This window comes from Poecile atricapillus, chromosome 23 (genome assembly GCF_030490865.1).
Source record: "Poecile atricapillus isolate bPoeAtr1 chromosome 23, bPoeAtr1.hap1, whole genome shotgun sequence".
Classification (NCBI taxonomy): Eukaryota; Metazoa; Chordata; class Aves; order Passeriformes; family Paridae; genus Poecile; species Poecile atricapillus.
This window is the reverse complement of record NC_081271.1, coordinates 3,808,318-3,832,462: the sequence shown is the minus strand read 5'-3', so window position 1 is coordinate 3,832,462 and position 24,145 is coordinate 3,808,318. Positions and strand designations below refer to the sequence as shown.

Sequence of the window (24,145 nt, the reverse complement as noted above, 5' to 3'; positions counted from 1 at the left end):
TGAAGCCACGGCATCGCCGGGCTGCAAATAAAAAGCTGCTTGGATCCCCAAAATGGGCAGTGGTGATCTGGGTTCTGGGGGGAAGGATGGGTTTGATCCCCTCGGGAAGGGGAGGATCCCTGACCCGGGAACTATAGATCTGTGCTGTCACACACTAAAAGAAACCAAAAGAAAAGAGAAAACCCCACTTCCTCCACTCTCAGGAGATTCACTGATGTGGCTCTTCACTGTGCAGCCAAGGTGGAGGGACTCCTCTCCTCCACACGCTCTCGAGGCAGATTAACACTGGTTATTTTTAGCAGAAGACAAGGATGAATAAAAATATCCCCTGCTTTATTTTAATTTCTTTTTTTCTCTCTCTTTCAGGAACGCGGCTCTCACCTCACTCGAGGTGCTTGGGAGCCAGCAGGGCAGGTTCCTTGGCTTTTCTCCCTTCTTCCAGACTTTCCCCAAGACTCCCTGTCCTTTTGGGGCTGGGCTCAGGACTGGGGCAGGACATGTGTGGCCAGCTGGAGGGCGAGGGGGAACAAGCAGTACCCCTGGCAGGAGTCACAAAGCCAAACAGGATTATTTATGGAACAGATTTCCTCCAGGTTGTGTTACAGAGATGGGGGTGATCAGGCAGACCCCAGCATCGGGCAAGTGGAGGGTTTAGGATATCTCCCCACCAAGAAAGCAGAGTGAGCTGAGGGGTCTGGCACTGGCATAGCAGTGATTTGGAATATGTCTTTTATGTCCTAAAAAACCAACTCTGATGCTTTCTTCCCCTGTATTTTTTTCTACACAAACAAATAAATTTACCAGTTTGTAGTACAAGGACAAACCAGGCTGAGCCTCCTCATTGCTGCCATTGGTCCCATGGGACTTTTTAGGGCTTTGGTGTTATCTCAGGGGCCTGATGGAATTATGCTGTGGGGTTTCTTGGTATTGCAAACCCACGATATTTTAATTTAGTTTTGTAAATGAATATTTAAAGCTCTTAGAAACTTAAATCTATGAGGGAAATGTTTGAAATCAAAGATGCAAGATTCACCTGGGTTATTTTAGAGGGGGAAAAATTAAATGCCATGAAAACTTTTTTTATTATTATTATTTTCTGAAGTGGGCTTTAATTTTCAATAATAATTTTCAATAATTTTTATTTTCTGTATTTCTGATGAATGACATCAGTGTCTAAACTACAGCTGGGGGAAATCGAACTCAGCAAAAAGAGCAGAAAACACCCACCAACACAGTCCTGCCTTCAGCCTGGCCCTGAGGGTTTTATTGGATCAACATGTGGGAATGAGGGTGCAGGTTGGGAGCTGCAGGCACTCATTGCAACACAAACCTGGTAAAAAATGACCACTTTATAAAAACACTCAGAGATGTCCCAATTTAAATCTACCGCAAATTTTTTTTGCCCCTCTTGGCTTAAGCTCTGCAGCAATGAGGTGTTTAATCACAAAGACACTGATTTCTAATCTCGGGGGGACATTCTGAGGCAGCTCTTGACAAAAATCTTATTTCCTTCATCCCGAACTGGGACATTTCTGCGTGTTCCAGTAGCCGCTGTGCCCTCCAAACCTACATATCCCTGTCCCCAACTATGAGGCAATTTTTCACTCTTCAGCGCGGCGTTTCCTGTGGCACTCGGAGGAGCTGGGAGGGATTGGGCTCCCCTCCGCGAGTTAGGGAGGAACGAGGGCACCTCCGGGGCTGGGGTGTCCTTGCGGGGGTCGCATGAAGCCTAGGGGTTGGGGACAGGCTGAGGAGCTCTCAGCAGCACTGCACGGAAACCCCGGGACACTGCACGGGGCCGGGCTGGACCCGCTCCCCTGTCTCTGTCCCTGTCCCTGTCCCCAGTGCCTGTCCCTACCCCTTGTCTCCAACCCCTATGCCCTGTCCCTATCCCCGCTCCCCTGTCTCTGTCCCTGTCCCCAGCTCCTATCCCCTGTCCCCAGCTCCTATCCCCTGTCCCCTGTTCCTGTCCCCAGCCCCGCTCTCCTGTCCCTGTCCCTGCCCCCAGGCCCGCTCCCGTTCCCCGTCCTCTGCCCCGCTCCCCTGTCCCTGTCTCTGCCTACAGCCCCTGTTCCTATCCCCTGTCCCCTATCCCCTGTTCCTGTCCGCTGTCCGCTGTCCGCTGTCCCCTGGCCCCTATCCCCTGTCCCTGTCCCCTGTCCCCTGTCCCCTAGCCCCCGTCCCCAGCCCCGCTCCCCTGGCCTTGTCTCTGTCTCCAGCCCCTGTTCCTATCCCCTGTCCCCTGTCCCTTGTCCCCTATCCCCTGTCTCTGTCCCCTGTCCCCTGTCCCCTATCCCCTGTGCCTGTCCCCTGTCCCTGTCCCCTGTCCCCTATCCCCTGTCCCTGTTCCCTGTCCCTGTCCCCTGTCCCCTATCCCCTGTCCCCTATCCCCTGTCCGTGTCCCCTGTCCCCCGTCCCCAGCCCCGCTCCCCTGGCCCCGCCGGTTCCACCCGGGCGAGTGCGCGGGCACCGTGTGCCCGGGGGCGGGCACAGCGCTCTGGTTTGCATATTGCCGCCACCGTAGCCAATAAGGACGCGGATCTTGAGACGGGCAGGAGGCGCAGCCAATGAGACGCGAGCGAGGCGGGGCCGGCGCGCAGGGCGGGGTGGCCCGGCCGGGCGGGCGCGCGGGGCCACTCGGAGCCGGGCGGCGGCGGCGACAGCGGCGACAGCGGCAGCGACAGGTGGGACCCGCGGGCTCGGTGTGTCATGCGAGCGACTGCGGGGCCCTGCGGGACCCTCTGTGGGGCTGGAGGAGCTCTGTGGGTGAAGGAGTGCGTGGCGCAGTGTGGGGCTGGGGACAGGCGCGCGCGGGGCTGAGGCACTCCGCCTGGGAACCTGTGGGGGACATCGGCGTCCCGCGCGGGGCTGGGGGGCTGGGGAGGGGGATGGTGGCACCAGGGGTGCTGTGGGGTGAGGGCAGGAGCCCCCATAGAGCCCCCCCCCCAGGGATGCCGCGAGGAGTTCCCGTTCGGTGCCCCAGCGGGACTGGGGGCACTGGGATGCTCCGGTACAGCCCGGAGTGCTCCGGTACTGCCCCGGGAGTGATGCTCCGGCACATCCCGGGATGCTCCGGTACAGCCTGGGGTGTTCCAGCAGAGCCTGGGATGCTACAGTACAGCCTGGGATGCTCCGGCAGAGCCCGGGATGCTCTGGCACTGCCCCGGGGTGCTCCGGTACAGCTCGGGGTGCTCCGGTACAGCCCGGGACGCTCCGGTACAGCCCTGGGATGCTCTGGCAGAGCCCGGGATGCTCTGGCAGAACCCGGGATGCTCTGGCAAAGCCCAGGGTGCTCCAGTACAGCCCCGGGGTGCTCCGGTACAGCCCCGGGGTGCTGCTCGCCAGAGGGAGTTTTTCTTTTCCCCTCTTCACCCCCCCATCCGAGGCTCCCGAAGCGTTTCTTTTGACACCACCGACCAGAGACATCCCGCAGGGTGTGTGCATCACTATACAGAGCCCTTGGCAGCAGGTAGAAGTGGTTGCACAAGGTAAATGTGACTTTGTTGTTTTTTTTTTAAAAAAAGTTTCTGCGATTTTCCCCCTCCTCTCCAGGCATAAAAACTCTTCCAGAGCTTCTGTTTTTAAAATGCACGTTCGAGTGAGCTTGCTCTTCCCAAGAAACTGGATTTTACACAGTGGGCTGTAGGAACTTGGCGGAGATGTGTCTGTAATCGCTGTGTCCCCAGGCTGCAGCTTCCAGCTGAGGCTCCAATGCTGCACTGTATTTCTGTCCCCACCAGTGCAAATAATGAAAGTACCCTTAAAAATAAAATATAATGGGAAAAAAAAAAAGCCAGAAGCTGATATTTATGGCTTTAAACATAGAGTTTAAATAGTGTCTCACCCTAACAAGCTATTAAACCAGAAGTGGGTATGAGGACATCACCAGGGTACCAAAGCCAACCTGGGAACTGGTACTAAAAGTTTAAAAAAGTGGAAATCACAAATTGCTCCTTCCTTTAAAAGGTGATAAAGCTGTCTCCCTCCTGCCTCCTCCCCTGTCCTGTTTAAGGGCTGGAGAGAAGAAAGTCATTAAATACATCAGGCAGAGTCTGTAGCTGGCTTTTATGGGCTGTCTTTCCAAAGGTGCTGTGGGTTTGATTTGGGTGGCAGTGCTGCAAGTCAGAGATAGCTGGATTGTGTTTCCAGCCTGATACTCTGGAAATGGGACAACATTTCTGAGGAGGGGACAGAAACATCCCTGACAGGGAGGGAACAACATCCACAAGCTCCAGGGGGTTAACCGGGAGCATGGGGCTAAGCAGGAATCCAGATGGTGCAGGAGTTTTGCAGCACAGGGGTGGAATGGAGGGGTCCTGGGTGGGCTGCTGGTCCTTGGAGGGGTGCTGGTGCTCATCCCCAGCGTGGTGGGTGATGGCAGCAGCGTGAGGAGAGCAGGAGGACAAGGTGTGATGGAGCCAGGGGTGCTGGTGGAGGAAGGAGTGGCCAAGGACTTTTCTGAGGGCTTGGGTGATGGAAGTGGGGTTTGTGCTGGGGAAAATGTGTGGTGGTGTGGAAAAAAAACCCAGCAGATTGCTGGGTGAAGTTTTCTCCTCTGCTGAAATGCACTGGGAGGGATGATAGCACGCAGCCTCGCTGGTAGCTCTGGGGATGGAGGGGTCCAGTGGGGAAGGTTGACAGCACACAGACTGCTTATGGTGCCCATCCTGCCCACAACAGAGCTGGGATAATTGTTCATGCAATTATCTTTTCTTGTTTGCTTGGCTGGTTTTGGTTTTTTTTCAATAAATGCGAATAACTTCATCTTCCCAAGGCTGTGTTTGCCAGCACACACTTCAGTCATGTTGAGGTCCTTTCCTGGCACTGTTAGAGCACCTTCCTGCTGGGATGAGCCAAAAAAAAAAGGACAATTCCTGAATAAAAAGCAAACTGCATCCCTCAGGAACATCACTGCTGTGTAGTTTTAATTAATTACCTGCTTCCAGAAGGAGAAAGTTTGCTGGAAAGTTTGAGATGCTTGGCACCAAGACCTCTTCAGGCTGGCTACAGCTCCTTGACTGGCTCAGGGGGAAAATATTTTGTAAATGGTTTGAAAAGTAGTTTGTCCTCAGTTATTTCTCCTTTTATACTATTTTATATCCATTTTATTTTATTGACACCTGCAGTTACATGAATTTATATAAAGTTGTTGCAGCCCCTTGAGGGAGCTGTGAAGTTCCTACTGATCTTGTGCACATAACAAGGAAATAGATATTACTTAGCAAGGATTTATTTTTTTTTAAATTATTTTAATGCTCTGTGCTTGTGGGTGTAAAGAAGTGGCCACGAGTGCTCTAATGTACAAGTTGTTCATGTAACTTGTTTGTCATGGGGCTGACAGGCTTTTTCCATAACTAGTAATTGTGTTTAGTAAGGATTTCTGATTTTGCAAGCGAGTGTGCTGGAAAATTAGGAAAATAATATTAAAATAACTGTCAGAAGTGAAGAGCTGAGGACAGACTGCAGTTAAGTCATCTTCTACCTGCAATGTCCCATTTTTGTAAATAACAATATTGCTCTTAGATGGAAAAATATTCTCATTTCAAGTGCTTTTTGATTTACATTAAATTTAACCACTTAATAAAACGAGCCCTGGGAGGCACTGCCTGGCAAAGAACATCATTCCTGGGATGTGACACCATCCCAAAAAGGAGCCCAGGTGGGCACTGCCTCCCTCCCCACCCCAGGTGATGCACACAGCGTGTGCCTGTGCACATGTGTCAGTGCTGGGTGCAGGGGCTGGGTGACGTGCTGGTGGTGCAGCATTGCCCCCAGAGCCGTGGTGTCCTCTGCCCCTCCTGCTCCTCACAGTGTCCCCAGCCATGGGAGTGCCACCCCAGTCCCCTCCTGCAGTTTGTCCTCTTGCGGTGCTTCTCCAAGAAATCCTCATTTAGCACCAGAGCAGGCTGTTGTTTCACTGGGAATTGCCGTTTGCCCAAAATAATTTGGCATTTATAGGCCCCTGGTGCAGATGGTCTTGGGTGCTGAGTTATTTCTGGGTGCCAGAGCTGCTGGCACCAGTGCCGGATGCTGAGGCGGGGATTCCCCCCTTGGGATTCAGCTCTGGGATGCTCCAGGTGCTGCTGAGCCCTCGTGTGTGGGGATAAATCATTAAACACAGAATTCCCACTGCCAGGGGTCACCTGGCTGCAAGCTGCTTAGAGAAAACCCCAAATCTGTTGCGAGCATTGAGATGCTTTTAGAAACTAAAAGAAAAAAAGAAATGTAAAAAAATTTCCAAGTTTAATTGCCACATTTATTCTGGAGAAAAGGCTAAATTAAAACAGAATTGGCAAACAAGGAGTTTCTTGTTTATTCCCATTTTGTATTTATTTTAGTTCCCCCCAAGCTGTCACTTGAAATTCAATTTGCTCAGCATTGCTGTTGCTGCTGCCAGGAGGCTGCTCCGAGTTGCCTGTGGAGGGCTTGGACTTCACTTGTGTACTGTAGGGGAGGGAAACTTCACATTTAACAGCCAGAGGTGGAATATTTAATTCCAAAAAGCCTGGCTGGCCTGTTGTCCCTGGTTGTTTTGACCAGGGGAGAAGACATGACTGAAAGGAGCCTGCTCATTTTTGGTGGCAGAAAACCCAGTGAGAGGGTGCCAAGGAGTGGGTAGTGGCATGTCAAGTACTTTCTCACATTTTACAGATGGTTTATATAACCTTGGCTATATTATTAAATTTTTTCCCATCCAGTTACATAATCCCAATTTATGAAAGCTTTAGGAAGTTGATTCCCCACTATTACATGTCTATGTTACAGCCTCTGAGCTTGTTAGGATGCTTGGCCTCCCTGCCAGGCATCTCCCAAGAAGCTCAGGCTGGTGTGGAACAGCTGTTTATACACTCATTATTGCTATAATTTCTATAATTTATATTTCTTTAATTATTTTGTTTTAGCCATCATCAAAAGCTGTGTCAGCCTCTCGGAGGCAGGGTGAGTGCAGGCTGGTGCCTCTCCCTGCTGATGCAGAGCAAAGGCTTTGGCCATTCCTGCTTTTCCCAGTATTTTGAGGATCTGTTGCTTGTGGCAGAGACTTCTGTGATTTTTGTGGTGGAAGCAGCTGAAATCCTTGCTGGGGTCAGGACTGGCTTTGGGGGCAGGTAGGAAAGGAGCTGCAGAGGCATCCATGTGTAAAATCCTCGGCCTCATCCTGCCCCTGTCACCTTCTCCCCTGGGGACAACAGCTCCCCACAAATGGCTGTGGATTTTGCTTTCCCCAGTATAATTTGTCCTTCAAATTAAAGGAGGCAAAAAGTAAAATGCTTCTTTTTTCCTTAATTCCCTTTCACGTGAAAGTGGAGGGCATTGTGTGTTGTACCCACTCTGGAGGAGATGGACCACAGGCTTCTCACAAGAGAGTTCACAGGAGCTTTATCCCTCTGATTTTTTTTATTTTTTTTTTTCATTTTGAAGCAGCCTGGGAAAACCACCAAACAAGCATTTCCTTGCTAGAAAACCAGCAGAAGAGCCAGATTGTTTTTAATGGGTTTATATTGTAAACTGGGGGGATAAAGCCACTCCTCTCTGAAAGTCATTTGTGTGTTGCTGGCACGAGCCTGTTCACCTCACTCCAGGGGATGCAGAGAGACTGAACCCATCTTGCTTTTGCCTGAGATATTTATTCTGGCAGGGTTAGTGACCCATCCTGCTCACTTGTTCCTCTCACTGCAGCTGAGGAACAGCCTCTTATTCCACATATTTGAAAAAAAAAAAAATTACTTATGACTTGAACCTTAAATAAAATCATTTCAGAAGCTTAAAAATATTAGCTAGAATTAGCAGAATGATGAAGCCACTGTGATGGGAACATCCACTGCTGTATTTAAATGTATTTACTGCACGCAGTAGCTTTCTTTTTCACTTTGTTGTCCTCTTAATTGTTTTAAAACCTTCTTGTGTTGGTGCTTTTCTGGTAAAAAAAGGTCTTTGGGAGGTGACTGGGGACTGCGTCCCCCTCTGAAGTGTCCCCACAGTGTGGGTGGCACTTTTTGGTACCAGGGTCTCCATGGTGTTCACCCTGGAGCAGGGACTGGCCGTGGGTAAAGGAGACCAAAGGATTGTCCTTCCCTGGTGAATCAGGGCTCACCCTGGGTGCCGTGGGGGCTTCTCAGGGTGCTGGGCAATTCAAGCAGCTCTGTTTGCATTTTGGTTTTTCGTTTGCATAGAAGTTGCCATGCCCAGCCTGCCAGGGTGTTGACTGCTTGCACAACGTTGCACGCTAGGAAGTAAATTGATCCATGGGAGTTCTTAGTTGGTGAACAATAGTTTCAATTTTATGGCTTCCCTGTTTATTTTGTAGGAGGGGGACAAAGTCAAGTGGCCAGGATTAAAAAAAAAAAGAAAAGAAAAAAAGAAAATATATTAATTAACTGTGATGTGTGAGTGTGAGAAACGGCACTCAATGTCTGGGTATGTCCTTATGTGTTGGGATGGAGCTGAGGATTATATGAAGATGCTTGTCCATCTTATTAAGGTCATATTTTGTTAGAAATCACAATTTTAAGTTATTACCATCACCTTCCTTGGTCTCTGTTCAGCAGACTGGCCCTGAGGTGTCTTAAAACACCCTCATCCAGGAGAAATCACTGCTCTGGTCTTCCCCCTCTTGCTGCACAGGTACAGCTTGCTCAGCAAGAAGGGATTTTATTAGGAAGTGGTTGTAGTGATGGAAGGGAAAGCAATGCGCTGTGGGACAGTGGAGAGAGCCACTAATTGGGTTATCCTTCATTATCAGTCTGTGCAGGGATGCATGTGCAGCCTTGTGCTGCTGTCGAGCTCAAGGGGCTGGGATTTGGGGTGGTGATCACCAGGATCCAGGGCCCCACATCCCCCAGCTGTGCTTTCAGATTTGTTGTTTTTAAGCTTGACCTTTGCGTTTTCAAGAAACTCCCTCCTGTGTTGCAATCCGAAGCTTTTAGGGCTGCTGTGGTGCTGTGGAAGCAAAAGTGCTTTGTGCTAAGTGGGTCTTAAAAAACAAACCCCAGAGCAGCCAGCTCTTATTTTTTTTCATCCTGTTAATTTTCATCCCAGTGAAACAATTGGACAGCATATAGCCTTGATTTATTTTTTTTAAAGCTGATGGTAAGATGCTATTTTGTGGAAACAGCAAGTCAAAACAGATTTTGGCCATAGTCTTGATCACCCCTCTCTGATCATGGTGGAGCATGATCTGTGGCTCAAAACTGCTCTGTTCTTCCTTCCTCTGAAATCCTGTTTTAGAATAAAGTACATGTGGTTTTTTTCGTCTTTTTTTTTTTTTTTTTCTTTTTGTCCCCTCTCCTCTTACCAGGTATTTCCCTGGGGTGTCTCTGGGCCTGGACTCGCCCTGCACCTTCAAACCTTCTCCAAGGATTGCATGGTGGCAAGGTGAGACCCCTCAAGACCCTTCCCAGTCGTGCTCTTCCCCATCCCTTTCCCCTCCTGGGAGCCTCTGGGAGGGATCTGCAGCATGAAGTTTCCATTTGGAGCTGGCAAATTCCCGGTATGCTGATTTCTAGGAAACGTGGCTGGGGATCGTGTGGTTGGTGAAACCCTAGCATGTGTGATACCTGTCTGTCCTCAGCCCAGGGTCACACATCTGCATCCCATTGTGAATTTTCACCGATTTTTCAGTGTTGGGAGGCAGCAACACCTGTGGTGGAGAGGGAATTGTAAAATTCAAAGGCTTGTTTTTATTTATTTCTGTGCTTCTCTGACCCATCCGTGTTTATATCCCAGGGAAATGGAGCAGTGTGGATGTTCAGAGGAGGGAGGATGGTTTATCCTGGCATCATGTACAGCCTTACAACATTAATCTTGTGGGTAGTAGCAGCAACAGGAAAGCAGGATCTGCTTGGGGTGTCAGAAACACCCAGGGGCTTTCACACAGAGTAATTAATTAATGCCCTTCCTGTATCCAGAGTATACAAACATGAAGATTCAGGCTCTGACACCAGCAGCAAGCTTGCTGTGCTCAGTGACATAGCTGCCTGCTTGCTATTTAAACCTCGGGGAGTAGCAGATATAATTTTTTTTTGCCCTACAACTGTTTGTTTCAAATTAATTGGGATTTTGGCCTCTGGCCAGCCTCCTCCTGTCGCTCCAAATGGGAGATAAGTGGGAGCAGTGCACTCTTTTCTCTAACCTAGTTGGAGCTGTTTTTGCTGGACAGAGAAGCCATGAGCTCTTTCATAACGTGGGCCACATCTTAATAGCCGGGTCCTGTGGGCTCCATCCCTCCCACTGCTGCTGACGCAGAGCGTCTCCCCTCCCGCCCGCCTTGGCCAGCTTCCCTGGATGACTCCTCTAATTGCTTACGTAGAAAAATAATGAGAAGGATGCGTAGGGTGTATTTTTAGATGTCTCTTGGTGAGATTTAGCAACCGGCAAGCCGGAGCCAGCACCTCCCTGTCCGTCTCCTGGATCCAGCGGTGGCTGCTTGGTGGACTTGGGGAGGTTCTGTCCAGGAGCTGGTGATTCTTGGGCAAGCTTCTCTGGTTTTTTTGGGCTTCTCCTGGTCCTTATGGGTGGGATATGGATGACGTGTGCCTGGTGCTGCGCAGGGTCTGTGCTGGGAATCCCTGAGCTGGTGCACAGTGCTGATGCCATGCCCGTGCTGGGATGGGCACCACCACCTCCTCACTTCTCTCCAACAGGAAGACCATGGTGGCTTGGGGACCATCCCAGCACCCAAATCATTGAATCATGGACTGGTTTGCATTGGAAGGAAACCTTAAAGGCCATCTAATCCAGCCCCTCCACCATAAGCAGGGTCACCTTCCACTAGATGAGGTTGCTGAGGGCTCTGTCCAAACTCACCCAAATGTTCCCAGGAATGGGGTGTCCATCACCCTTTAGGGTGACCAGTACTTCACTACCCACATCATCAAACATTTCTTCCAAATCCATGGCACATATTCCACTAAATACCTGTGAGATAATGGGTCTCACCACATGTTGCTTTGCTTTGTAAATGCTTTTTTTTTTTAAGATGTTCCCATCTGAAACCCCAGCAGCGCAGAGGAAAGGGAGCAGATGCAGAATGTCATTAAATATCACCCCAAAGACGGTGATGATTGAGCCTTGCAACAAGTAGTTCCCTTATTTTTCTATCTGCTTCTTCCATTTCAGGGCTCTTTGTGTCTCGGTGGCTTCCTGTGCTGGGGGGGCCGGGCTCCAGTCCTTCCCTTTCCACCCGGGTGTGAGGAAAGCAATTCTTCTTGCAGAGCGACTTATCTGTCCTTGGAGCTGAAAACATCCTTTATTTGCTCTTTCTGAATCCCCCAAATGAATGATTTCTCCTGCTGGTTAGCATCAGCTTCCACGCTGAAGACTGTGGGAAAGTTTCACAATTAGAGTGGCTTTAATAGGTCTGGTTTATGTCTTAAAAAACCCATCGCTTTCTAACTCTCCATCACATGTTTCCTTGATGATGTGTCGCCCAGCAGTGCAGCTACCAAAACAGCCCCATGGTCTGAAGGAAATCATCAGGAAATATGTTTTTGAAACGGTAGGCAATTCTTCTTTTCACCAGGAACCATTGGAAAAAGTCTGCGTTCAATGGAAAACGTGGCTTTTCTGGCACCTTGGCTGCTTATGTGGTGACATTTGGGAGCACAGTGCTCCAGCAGTTTGTCCAGAAACCCCCTCAGTTCCTTAGAGTCTTGCTGTGAGTTTTCTCTTTATCCACCCAAATAGCTGGCATTCTTTTGGTGTTGGGTTTGCTTCAATTTTTGGGGAAAATTCTTGCTTGTGCATTGTCTTTCCATGCAGGAAAGACACCCTTTCCTCTTCTAGCACCTCCTGTGGTCCTGCCAGGCTGAGGGATTGTGTGCTGTGTCCCCCCAGGTCTAAGGAGACCATGACCACTGATGAGGCCACAAAGAGCGAAGGGGAGGTGCAGGCAGCGGCTCTGGCTGAGCGTGGGGAAGACATCACACCGTCCAAGGACCGAGGGGTTCTGAAGGTAAGGGGGATCTGCTGAGAGTGTCCCGCCTTCCTGTGCTTTGGGGTGCATGGTCACCTCACTGGGCTGCATCCCCAGCCCTCAGGGTCACAGTTCCAGGGCTATAGGATTGAGTTCTTTCATTTCAAAGGCAAAGGGGATGAGCATTGCTTGAGTAAAGGAGGATGGAGTGGTGGTTGAGGCTGGTGGGACCAGGCTGCTCCCTGAATTTCACTGCTATTGTGTTCCCAATCAGATTATTAGCTGTAAATCCACAAAGCATTTCTGTGTGTGAGTCACAGACATTAGAAAGAGCACATTACTGAGGTCATCCAGTCTGCTCCACAGCCCTTTTTTCATGTTCAGGGCCATTTCTGGATAGTTCTACCCCTCAGCACTTACACTTCTCCACTTGAATAGGACCTTTCCTCCAAGAATAGCATCCTCCCCTGCTCCATCCTCAGCTCAAGAACTGCTTGTTCCTGGCTGCTGTGTTCAGAAAAAAGTGTTGACAAGGAGTGAGTAGTGAACTGACACACCCCTGTGAGTAAAATGTGTACGGACAGAGAGCGAGTGGGGCTGCATTCACTGCAGGTTTGGAGCCAGGGTGTTTATCTACCCAGTAGAGACTGGTCTCTGCCCCCAGCCCTCTCCGGCTCCATTGCCGTGGTTCCAGTTTGAGATTTGTTTTTAGGAGCTGATAAAGAGCAAATTTAGGGGCAAACTGAATAGTTCCCCCCTGAGCCTTCCTGTTATTTAGGGCAGCGCTGGGGTGTACGTGCATGTATATATGTATATATTTTTATGTAAATGCACATGTGTGTATCTCTCTCCCCCTCCATATGCATCCTTTGGCCCCAGCTCATGGCTGGTTTCTCTCGCTCAGATCATTAAGAGGCCTGGGAGTGAGGATGAGTTTCCCATGATTGGAGACAAGGTTTATGTGCACTACAAGGGAAAACTGGCCAACGGGAAAAAATTTGACTCCAGCCGCAATCGGAATGAGCCTTTCATCTTCAGCTTGGGCAAGGGTGAGCTGGTCCAGGGGTGTCCTTCCATGGGATGGTGGAGGGTGGGATCACCCTGGGGCAGGAGGATCAGCTGACCCTGTTGCTGCACAACTGTGTCAGCCCTGCCTTTCGTGACTTGTGAATGTGGGGTTTTTTTTGGGTGCCGTCCTTGCTGCACCCAGGCTGGGTTTTTTCCCAGGATGCTGGTTTCTCCCTCCTGCCTGACATCTGCCTTTCTTCTAGGTCAGGTAATCAAGGCGTGGGACATTGGGGTGGCCACCATGAAGAAGGGAGAGATCTGCTACTTGCTCTGCAAACCCGAGTACGCATACGGCTCTGCTGGGAGTGCCCCCAAAATCCCATCCAATGCCACCCTCTTTTTCGAGGCAAGTAATGCTGGTGAGCTGGTGTATGGATGAGCAAGCTCACTCCCTTTCTGCCTTGCCAGCCAGCTCAGAAATAAAAATATAATAATAATAATAATAATAATAATAATAATAATAATAATAATAATAATAATAATAATAATAATAAAAACAAAGCCCAAACAACAACAATGAAAAAAAAACCCTCACAACAACAACAAAAAAAACAATCAAAACCCAGCTTGGATTCCTGAAACGTGTCCCTCTGCTCCAGGAAGCGCTGCCAGGGCTTTCTCAGAAATGAGTGTCTGAGCTGGAAGGCTGGGACTGAAACTCCAGCTTAGCAGAGTCCTGGTGCCGGGGCGGGGAGTGGGCAGATTCCTGGTTTCAACATGCTCACGGGAAGGAGAAAACAGCTGGGAAATGTCTCCAGGTGCTAAAAATCCATTAGTGCTGAGGGGTGGTAGGAAAATTAAGCTTTTGGCACAGAGGGCTCCCTGGGCAGGGCTTGTTGGGACATGGCAGGAGGAGGGAGTCTGTCCTAAATTAAGGCTCAGTCTTCCAAGTGGAGCATGGACTAAGCTGAGGCTCAAAGCTGCTCCCATCAGAGGATGAAGAGGAAGCTCCTGCCCACACTGGGAGACTTGAACAGCATCTTCCAGCAGCAGCTGTGTTGTACATTAACAGGTTCAATAAACTTATTTTTGCTGTTACTTTTTGTTATGCTCCAGGTACTGGATGTGTCCCAGTTTCTAATAAATCGTGTGTATTATGCTGTGGTTTGGATCTGGGTTTTATGGGCAACTTCTGCTCATCAGCTGAACAGAGAATTAGCTGGCTTGGTTCTCCAGCCAGGGGATGAACTGCTGCTTTGTGGCTCTTCTGTTGTTTTTGTCTTCTCCTTTCCCCCTCCTTATGCTCTGGCCACTTTTTCTTTATTATTTTTTAGGTCGAGCTGCTTGACTTCAAAGGTGAGGACTTGTTTGAGGATGGAGGAATAATCCGGAGGATCAAGAGGAAGGGAGAAGGTTACTCCAACCCCAATGAAGGTGCTACCGTGGAGAGTGAGTGCTGTATCCGCTGTGGGATAACTGGAGGGATCAACCTGTTCTGAGCTGATCCCTGGCGAGAAGCTGTTGGGAGTGCACAGGCTGAGGGTGGCCATGCAGCCTGGTGGGATGCAGTTACATCCATCCAGAGGCTAGATGGGATGGAGAGCAGCTGGGGATGCTCCTCTGAGGTCTCCTTGGCTGGCCCCTGTGGTGGCCCTGCCAGAGCTGCTGCCCTGCAGGGCTGGGTGGAAAAGCAGCAGCTCAGGAAAACTCCTGAGCTGCTCAGGCAGCGGCTGAGGAGAGGACGGAAGAAGCAAACCCCCGTGGGGTTTCAGGGCTCTGTCATCCCCCCTGACCCTTCTGCATCCCAGTGCAGTGTCCAGGGTGCTCTGGGATGTGCCATCTGCCAAAATCCCTGGCTCTGCCTTGCCTCCAAAACATCAGTTGCCAGCCCTTTCTCCCTCGACATTTGCTAAGGATTTTGGACACTCAGCAGTTTCTTTGGCCTCATTCCAATGTTGATGGTAATTTTGGGGGGTCTCATCACATCTCTCACAGAACGGGGCTTTTTCCTTCCCTTATGGGCACAGGACTGCTGATGGTGAGGGGAAGGAAATTATTACAAGGGGTTTGCTGAGGCTTGGGTGGTCTCAGCTGACATGGGAGGAAGAGGAGCTCACATCCCATTGGGCTCTCCTTCTTCTGGTCCCATTTCTGGAGCAGACATTTCATGGGGCTGGGCAGGGGAAGGCAGACTGGGATTTGGGGTTTTTTTCTTCCCAAGAACTGCTCAGACACACACACAGAGCTTGCTCCATATGGGAGGTATTTACTTTCCTAATTCCCAGAGCTCCTGTACACAAAGATTCTAAAGTCCCTTTAGTGACTGAGAAATTGAATCTGAGCTGTGAGAGCTTATAAAGCTCATGGCTTTAAATGGCTGGGTCTTCTAACGAGGCTCTCTTTTAGGAAAAAATGAAATTTTGTCTCAGATTCTACTGTGCTGGTGGTGGTCGCTGTGCTGGGGGTGGCACAGCAGCTGTGGGGACACAGCAGTCCACCCTGGGGCAGGGCTGTGATGGTTTACCTCAGCTGTGTATTTTGGGAGGTGCTGGAATTAGGCTGAAAGAAACCACACTTCCAGGAGCAAGTACCTCCGGGTTTTTATAGGCTTTAACTTTTACAGACCTTAAATCCCAGTTCTGGTCCCTAAAACCTGTGCTGCAGTTGAAATCTGGCATTCCAGCTTTTTTACATCCTTTCCCCCCCACCCCTCCTCCTTCTCCGTTTTTAATCTGAGTACAAATTGCTGTCAGCACATCAAGTTCGTGTGCCAGCCGCACTCAGTACACTCTGTTCTCAGCTCTTCAAAAACAAAATCGCTGCAGGCACTGAGAGAACAATAAGTCAGAGCTGCAACCGGAGTGATGTTCCTTTAGTGACTTTTTTTTCTCTGTAATCCAAGAGCGGCTGAACCAGCTGACCCACTCCTGGAAACCCGAGCAGAGATTTTCCCCCCTGTGCTCGGTGCATTTTCTGTGCAATTAAAAGAGAGCAGAACTATCCTTGGAAGGAAAGATCACAATATCCCCTTGTGCATCCTGTTTTAAAGTGGATCTTCCCATCACTGCCACATCCCACAGGGGATGTGGGACCTGGGGGAGCTGTAGTGCTCCTTTTGGGGTCAAGGATTATGGGTCTGTGCTTGCTATGAACATGCAGGGAGATGCATGGTGCTGTGGGGTGGCTGGGTTACCTGTATTTTAGGCAGAATTTTCCACATTTTCTGTGCCTAAAAAAAACAGACAGCTTGGTTTTGGGTAGTGCAAAAGCAGAGGTTGTCCCCGGAGGAGCTGGATTTGCTTTTTGTTCTCATCCCAAGCTGGGTGAGCTCACAGCAGCCTGACTGCCGTGGTCACTGTGCACCAGTGATGGATGCAAGATGTGTCCCAGGAAGCTGGCAAGCACCTGAGCATCCTCTGCTTGAGTCCCAGTGTGGCTTTGGTGGCAAGAGTGGGGTGACAAGGCAGAGCCTGATGTTCTGCACCTGCAGTGAGGAACCCCCCCCTCCCATCCTTTGGGTCTCTTATGGCAGCTGGACCTGCCCTTGGAATGGGGGCTGCCACATCTGCCTTGGTCCATGTCTCTCATCCTAAGGATTTCTGTAGGTCCCAGGGCAGGAGATGGACACAGATTCCCTTCAGCCCAGGCTGCAGCTCTCCTGTGCAGAGCCCAGACCCTCACAGCTGTTTCTGGTACCCAGCTTGTCCTGACCCTCACCTGCCACCACAGCAGGATGCTCAGTGCCCTGCAGCATCTCAGGTTGCATTCTGTTCCCCTCAAGCTCATGTCTTTGCAGGCTGCAAAACCTTTAGGCACAGTTGTGAATTTCTCTTCTTGCAAAGCTTTTTTTTGTTGTTGTTTTGACTTTTTTTTTTAACAGTATGTAGGAGTTCCTTGTGAAATTGCTTTTACTTAATGCCTGCCTGCATGTGTGTATGCCTTTTACCGTGCAAGCAGAATGCAAAGGCTGCAAAAGCGTCCCTAAAGCCTGGAACGTCTTCAGGTTTGAATAAATAAAGAATAATCTTGCTGTGGAAAGGCAGCCAGGAGCGCCAGGTGGTGAATGTGCCAGGTACCCAGTGTCCACTCCGGCTGCGCTTCTGCCAGCGTCTGGGGCTGGAACAGCACGGCTCCTGGTTGAAGATTAAAAATAAGTTTATCTTGTACTTTGAGTTCTCAGAGTCGGGAGAACATGGCCTTGTTTTCGAGGCAGGAGTCAAGGCAGTATAGCACAGTATAGAAGATTTGTAATCACCGTGATAAACTCTGCGTGGCACCGTGCCAGGAGCAATATCCAGTTCCAGTAAGACTTGACTTGTGCACTTGAGTACAAGGGGAACATATTAGTCACGATGTTTATCTGTTGTTTGGTCCTGGGTTAGAGGAGATATGCCTGCATTGCTTTTAAGCAATGTTCCCAAGTCTTCCCTTCTCCAGCCCTGGGTCTTCCCTCTTCCAGGGAAATCTGCTGAGTTTTGGCAAAGATGCTTTATAAAATGCTTTCTAAGACACTTTGGAGCCCACCTTTCTCCAAGGTTTGGGTGATTCTGGGTGCCATCCTGCTTCTCTTTCCCCCTCTGCAGTTCACCTGGAGGGATTCTGTGGCGGCCGCAGGTTCGACTGCAAGGATGTGAAATTCGTCGTGGGCGAAGGGGAGGACCATGACATCCCCATTGGCATTGACAAGGCCCTGGAGAAGATGCAGAGGGGAGAGCACTGCATCCTCTACCTCAGCCCACGGTGAGGAGCATCTCCACAGGGATACTGGGTGGGTCTTAGCCGCCAGCACATGTGGAAGATGGTGATCCTGAAAATAGGATGCTCCAGGAGAGTCTCAGAGAGCACCAGTTGCATGTAAACAGGAATATTGAGATGCTTTAAACAAAACAGGTGAAAGGGCTTTATCCAAGTCCAGTGTCTGAGATGAAAATGTCTCCCTGGAAATGACCAGGGCTGGAGAGAAACCTGTGTAAAAGAAGGCTGTGATGTAGCCAGAAGGGGTAATTCTCAAGATGTGCATTGTATATCCACAGGGACCTTTGCTCATGGAGAGTAACATCACCCTGTCCCCAAAACGTTAGAAAGCCGTGGGTGGCAACCTGGGTCTGCATTTATGGGCAAGCTCTGCTGAAAATGAGGTTTTTTCCTCCTTCTCTGAGTGCCTCCTCCTGCCCTGCAGGTACGGCTTTGGCGAGGCTGGGAAGCCGAAATATGGCATCCAGGGGAACGCGGAGTTGGTGTACGAGGTGACCCTGAAGAGCTTTGAGAAGGTGAGGGCAGAGGAGCTCCAGTCCCTCCCCAGGTCACAGGAGGGTTACAGGAATGTCAGGGCCTGTGTAGCCTCCAGCCTTTGTCCCTGGTGTGGCTGCAGCCCAACCCCTGCTGAAGTGGACACGTCACCGAGGAGCTTTGTGTTCTTAATTTGTTCTTCTCTGTTAGTTTGTTTTATTCTTGTGGCTGAGGTCCAAGGCTGAGTGTCTTTATTTGTTCTTAACCTTGTCCTTTTGTACTTTCTTTTTATTTTAATATTATTATTCCTTTTTTTTTCCCCTCTTCTTTTTTCCTTTTTTTTTTCTCATTTTTTCTCCCTTTTTCTCTTATTTTCTCCTCTTTCCTCTTATTTTTTTCTTTTCTCTCATTTTTCTCCTTTTTCTGCTTTTTGTCTCCTTTTTTCTCATATTTTTTTTTTGCTTTTGCTTTTATTTTCTTCCCCTTTTTTTCTTATTTTTTCCTCATTTTTTTTTCCCCTTGGGCTGCACAGATAAAAGCTGATACATCCAGCCAGCCCTGTGGAGCTTGGCTGTGCCCATGAGAAGGCTGGGGGTGTGATGCAGGAGAAGTCCATGGGATTTGCACATCCCTGGATAGATCCCCTGCTTGTGGCATCACTCTGGCCAAAGCAGGGGCAGGACCTGTCTCCAGGCTCTGTGGTACAGCCCTGGTGAGCCCTGAGTGTGACCATGCTGTCCCAGAGTCGTCCTGTTGGGGCAGGGGAGGCTGCTCTTCTCCCCTGGGAATGCTCCACGGAGTGCTCCAAGTGTTCCTTTGCAGGCCAAGGAGTCATGGGAGATGGACACCAAGGAGAAGCTGGAGCAGGCAGCTGTGGTCAAGGAGAAGGGTACAATGTACTTCAAGGTTTGTGAACTCAGGGGTGGCAGAGGCAGAGGAGGGGAGCTGGGACTGAATTTGGCAGCCATCAGTGTCAGGGAAGCCATGTGCCCCCGGATAGGGCTGGGGAAGGTGAGTCCTGTCCTCCCTCTGCCTTTTTCTCACTCCTTGATGCTCCCTGAGATATCTCATCCTTTCCCAGCATTGCCTGGGCTCTGTGTGCTCCCTGCAGAGCAGAACAACAGACCAAACCCTTCCCAGGCCAGGGCTAATGCTGAGGGGTTTTGCATTCCCCTTCCCAGCTGGGGCTTCCCAACTCCCCACTGTTCTGACTGAGCTTTTCTCAAACTTTCTGGTTCTGTAGGAGTTGGGATCCTCTTCCTTTCCTGTATTTATTGAACACCCCACATTACCCTTGTCACCGGCTCATGGGACATTCCAGGGGCAGACTGAACCTCTTTTTGATCCTTTCAGGAAGGCAAGTACCTGCAGGCAGTGATTCAGTATGGGAAGATTGTGTCCTGGCTGGAAATGGAGTATGGCTTGTCTGAAAAGGAGTCTAAAGCCTCTGACTCCTTCCTGCTGGCTGCCTTCCTCAACCTGGCCATGTGCTACCTGAAGCTGCGAGAGTACGCCAAGGCTGTCGAGTGCTGTGACAAGGTAGAGCTGCACTGATGCTGTCCCTTCTGGCTCGCCAGAAATTGATACCTTTATGGGCTACCTAGAAACAGAGGCCAGAAATTAAGAGAATAAAAACCAGTTATATTTATTGAAGGGCCTTCAGGTACATTTAAGGCAGATGAAGCCCCCCCCCAGGGGCTACACCCAAGAAATGGATGATGGGTCATGGATTTTCACACTCTTTTATAGAAGTTTGGTCCATTTGAATATTGGGGGTTAATCTTCCAATTCCAGCTTCAGGTAATAAAGTCATTTACCCCATGTTTGCTCACCACAACTCACTTTTGTTTCCATCTCTTGGGGCCTGAGACAGTGAGGTGTCCTTGATTCCCAGGCCTAGAGAGGAATTGTTTTGTCAAAATGGGAAAGCAGCAGCTAAAACTGTATATGGAGTTTAGATTTATACGCTAAAGAATTGCAAGATTACAAATATATGAAAAATATAAAAGCTAAAATCCTAAGGTGTCAGCACAAGCCTGGGGGATGGAGTGTCCTCTTCCTCTTGCATGTTCTCATTGTGAGTTTGATAGGGCTTTTTAAAATTCCTTGTCATATAAGAAGGAATTAAAGAAGGGATGGTGGCATCCCTTCTGCACCTGGGGGTCCCTGTGGACACTGAGTGCTCAGAGACTGCAGCACTACAAGGGCTTTAGGGGTTCAAAACCCACCTGGGCATGCATTTACAGCAGCTTTTCTTCCAAAGCTAGATCTGTGTGAATGGATCTGTGTAGAATGACAACCTTGGGATGCTGTTTGGGTCTGCCCAGGCTGGGGCTGGGCAGTCAGTTCTGCTCTGGGGGTGACACAGGCAAGCTCTGTGGAGTTGCAGCAGATCTCCAAGTCCACCAAGGGGTGGGATGGGGCTTTGCCACTCCCTAAAAGATCTTTGACCTTGTCTTTGTCAGGAAACTCTGAATTCTTTTATAAAAGGCTTAGATTTAAGCATCTTGTATATGGGAAATACATGAGATATTTGTGTTAGTCTAAAAGGTAAATCACGCCTGAGGTGTATATATAGCTTTTACTAAAAGAAAACATCATTGCTGAAACAGGGAGACAGAAGGGCTTGGATTTAGTCTTTACACCTGATCTCTTGCCTGTGGGTTTTTGTCTCCCACTGTTTGCTTAAAACAGGGTGTTTTAAGCAAGGAGAGATAATAAAACTATATTAATGATCTCCCAACAGCTGATGGAGATGAGGCAATTTTTGTTGAGCAAGATGCAAGTGCTCTGGAGATTTGAAGCCACCTTGTCCTAATTTTCACAGATTTATTGAGGCTTCAACTGTAGGCGATCTCTTGGGAGGGCTGTGAGATGTTAACAGAGACTTGTGTGTATTTCCAGGCTCTGGGGTTGGACCAGGACAATGAGAAAGGCTTGTACAGGAGGGGTGAAGCCAGGTTATTGATGAACGAGTTTGAGCTGGCCAAATGTGACTTTCAAAAAGTGCTGGAAGTGAATCCGCAGAACAAAGCAGCGAAATCCCAGATCTCTGTGTGCCAGAAGAAAACTAAGGAGCACAATGAGCGGGACCGGAGGATCTACGCCAACATGTTCACAAAGTTTGCAGAAAGGGATGCAAAGGTGAGTGTTGCTCATTTTTGGCCATCCAGGGTTGCGTTGAAGGATGCTCGACAGGTTTGTGACAAGAAGAGATGGGTTAAACCAAATTCAATTATAGATCAGGTTGAGGATGGAGGGATAGGGCCTGCTGCAGTGGGACTTCTTGGTCTCTCTTATGCAGAGGCTGCCATCAGATGCTCAATCATCAATAAAAGCATTTGCAGTGTGAGCTGACAGGGGCTGATAACAGAGTCAGCATTGGTATTTAATTTTGCTGCTCCCAGCTAGTGACTGTTGATGAGCTCCTGGTCACCGGTAAAATGAAGTATGATTCCATCTCTGGCAGGGGTATTTTGAGACATGATAGTGTGGATTTCCTGAAGCTGGTAAGGCAATACCTGCTCCTCTGCTCAGGCAGAGAGATCACTGTCTCAGAACAGGCTTGCATCCAAAATTCCACTGAACAAAACCCGGTGTACTGTAATGAGAGAGGACACAGCTTTGCAGGCCATCTGCATGGGTCATTTTTAGTATAATCTCTTCTGAAGCGGTGTCTGGAGGTTGAGGCTGTGGGTTAAGTGACTGGTACAGCCCCTGGGGAGCAGCATGCTGGGGCAACCAGCTTGTGCAAGGAGTGGGGCCAACCTGGCCAGCTGCAGGCACTGTGCTTGGCTTGTGTGGCCAGCTGTGATGGGCACAGTCACTTCTGGAGCAGCCATGAGGCTTCTCTGTGCCTGAGTGCTCCTCTCCTGCACCCTCTTGATGGGCTGCGCCTGTGGCTCAGTGCTGTATCTCCAGTCTGACACTGCTGCTTTACGTCCTCATCCTTCTCTTCCCTATCCATCCATCATCCATCCATCCATCCATCCATCCATCCATCATCCATCCATCATCCATCCATCCATCCATCCATCCATCCATCCATCCATCCATCATCCATCCATCCTCCATCCATCCATGCATCCATCCATCCATCCCCCATCCATCCATCCATCCATCCATCCATCCATCCATCATCCATCCATCCATCCATCCATCCATCATCCATCCATCCATCCTCCATCCATCCATGCATCCATCCATCCATCCCCCATCCATCCATCCTCCATCCATCCATCCATCCATCCATCCATGCTCACTCTGTGTCCACACCCTGCTTGTGGTGGGATGGGTCACATCATCCCCAGGGGTCCCACACCTTCCCCAAAAGCTGCCTGAGCTGTGAGCTTTAACCTCCACCAGCCACTGAGTCAAGGAAACGGAACCCTCCGGTGTGAGCAGCACTGCCCAGTGGGCACAGGGGAGTTGTGGGGGGCAATTTTGCCTCTCCCCTTCCAGGCTGGGCTGCCTATGCCTATTCCCAGCACCCCTGTCATTTGTCTGCCCCTCCCCTCTCCCGTTTCCAGCTCAGTGTGTTTTATTTGCTGTTTGGCAGGAAGCAGCCAGCAAAACTGGTGTGGAAAAAACAGCAGAGAAGGCGGCTTGTGAAAAACGACCGAAAACTGGTGCTGAAGGTGAAGAGGCTGAAGGACACGTATGATGGAGGAGGAGGGGATGGGAGAGGCTCGTGCCCTCGGCCTACACTGAAAAGGTTGCTGCCAAACCTTGGGACTTGCCAGTGTTTTCTTGTAAAGCTTGTTACAGTCTGTGTGATCGTGGAAGCAAAAAGCACCTCGCAAAGAAAAGTGACCCCGTCCCACCGTCCTGGGTGCACTGGGGGCAGAGCAGGAGCGGCAGAACGCCATGGGACCACCGAACATGGAACAAATAGCATTTAAACAGCAGGAAAAAGAAAAAAAAATATTATAATGATAAATTAAAACTCTTGGCTCCTTGGAGGTTTCCGTAGACAGCTTGTTCCAGCTCCCTAGGCTTTGTGTCCACTCTCAGCACAGCATCCTGTGAGAGGAGCTGGGATGTGGCACATGCTCCTTGTGCACTGCAGTGCTGCCTCTGGCTGTCCCAGGGATTGGCTTTGCCTCCTGTGGCCAAAGGGGTGGCAGGGCAGAGCCAGGATGAGAACCCACAAGGCCTCTGCTGCAGCCCCTGCGTACATCAGTCTTTAAAGCACTGTTTGGGGAGGGGGGGGCACACAGATTTTACATTCTGAAGGAGCTGATTCATGTGTCTTTAGTGAGCAAAAGCCTGTCCAGCTTTGCAGGTGCTCAACCCACAGCCTGCACCCCATCCCTTGGCTCCTGGCTTTAAAAGTTTTATTGCTCTTATTGGGATCTGTATATGGGGAAAATAAAGGAGCAGGTTGACATGTGGTTCAGAAAGCAAGTGGCTGGGTCTGAGCTGGTGCCATGGGTTTGTCACTGAGCAGCTTTCCCATGATGAGGGGGTCCCGGGTGCATCATGTCCCTGCACTGGAGCTGCTGCTACCTCCTCAGCCATCAGTCCTCTCCATCCTCAAGGGACACTGTCACTACCCCATGAGAACAGCTTTCCAGTTGTTATTTTTCCTGTCTCTATAATAATACCTCTTTTGGAGCTTGAAAATAAACAACTGAAAGAAAAAGGGAAAAAAAATAAAAAAAGTACTCTTTCTCTGGATCCTGCTCAGCAAATGACGTGACTGTGGGGAGGATGGGTGTGTATTCCTTGGCGGGGAAGATGCCCCAGCACTTGAGGAATTATTGGTGTCTCCAAGAGCTGGTGCTGCCCCTTTTTATCAGTGCCATTGTTCTCTGGAGAGCCAGCCAAGGGTCAGCAATCTGTGCTTTGGAAATGCCTGGCTGGGGGATGCTCTTTGGGGTCTCAGCTCTTTTTCCAGCTTGGGAGGTTTATTTTTATGCTTTTTTCCCTGCCTCACAGTGTATTCTTTTGGGAGGGGTTTTCCTGAGCTGGGTGGGTTGAGGAGTCATTTGTGCC

At 49.7% G+C, this 24,145-nt stretch overlaps 1 protein-coding gene across 5 annotated transcripts; it reads left to right on the top strand.

Annotated features, from left to right (window-relative positions):
- Positions 1-2,574: 2,574 nt before the first annotated feature.
- On the top strand, positions 2,575-23,827 carry FKBP5 (FKBP prolyl isomerase 5). 5 transcript variants are annotated; one of them, XM_058855621.1, is made up of 14 exons: positions 2,668-2,684; positions 3,386-3,488; positions 9,296-9,372; positions 11,519-11,653; positions 11,833-11,950; positions 12,816-12,960; positions 13,183-13,325; positions 14,254-14,368; positions 17,503-17,659; positions 18,099-18,189; positions 18,971-19,054; positions 19,502-19,687; positions 21,053-21,292; positions 22,707-23,827. In XM_058855621.1, exons 3-14 carry the CDS (start codon positions 9,362-9,364, stop codon positions 22,809-22,811), a joined length of 1,530 nt encoding a protein of 509 aa, XP_058711604.1. In that variant the 5' UTR covers positions 2,668-2,684; positions 3,386-3,488; positions 9,296-9,361; the 3' UTR covers positions 22,812-23,827. The 5 variants fall into 5 exon arrangements, with proteins under 5 accessions (XP_058711607.1, XP_058711603.1, XP_058711602.1 ...); XM_058855619.1 differs by lacking the exon at positions 3,386-3,488 and having other exon boundaries at positions 2,611-2,684; XM_058855622.1 differs by lacking the exon at positions 11,519-11,653 and having other exon boundaries at positions 2,669-2,684.
- Positions 23,828-24,145: the final 318 nt, after the last annotated feature.

What these genes read in the sequence shown, in the direction of transcription:
- FKBP5 (XM_058855619.1), top strand. An exon ending in AGGACCGAGGGGTTCTGAAG is followed by an intron (nt 11,951 to 12,815) that starts GTAAGGGGGATC and finishes TCTCTCGCTCAG; the next exon opens with ATCATTAAGAGGCCTGGGAG. An exon ending in TTGCAGAAAGGGATGCAAAG is followed by an intron (nt 21,293 to 22,706) that starts GTGAGTGTTGCT and finishes GCTGTTTGGCAG; the next exon opens with GAAGCAGCCAGCAAAACTGG.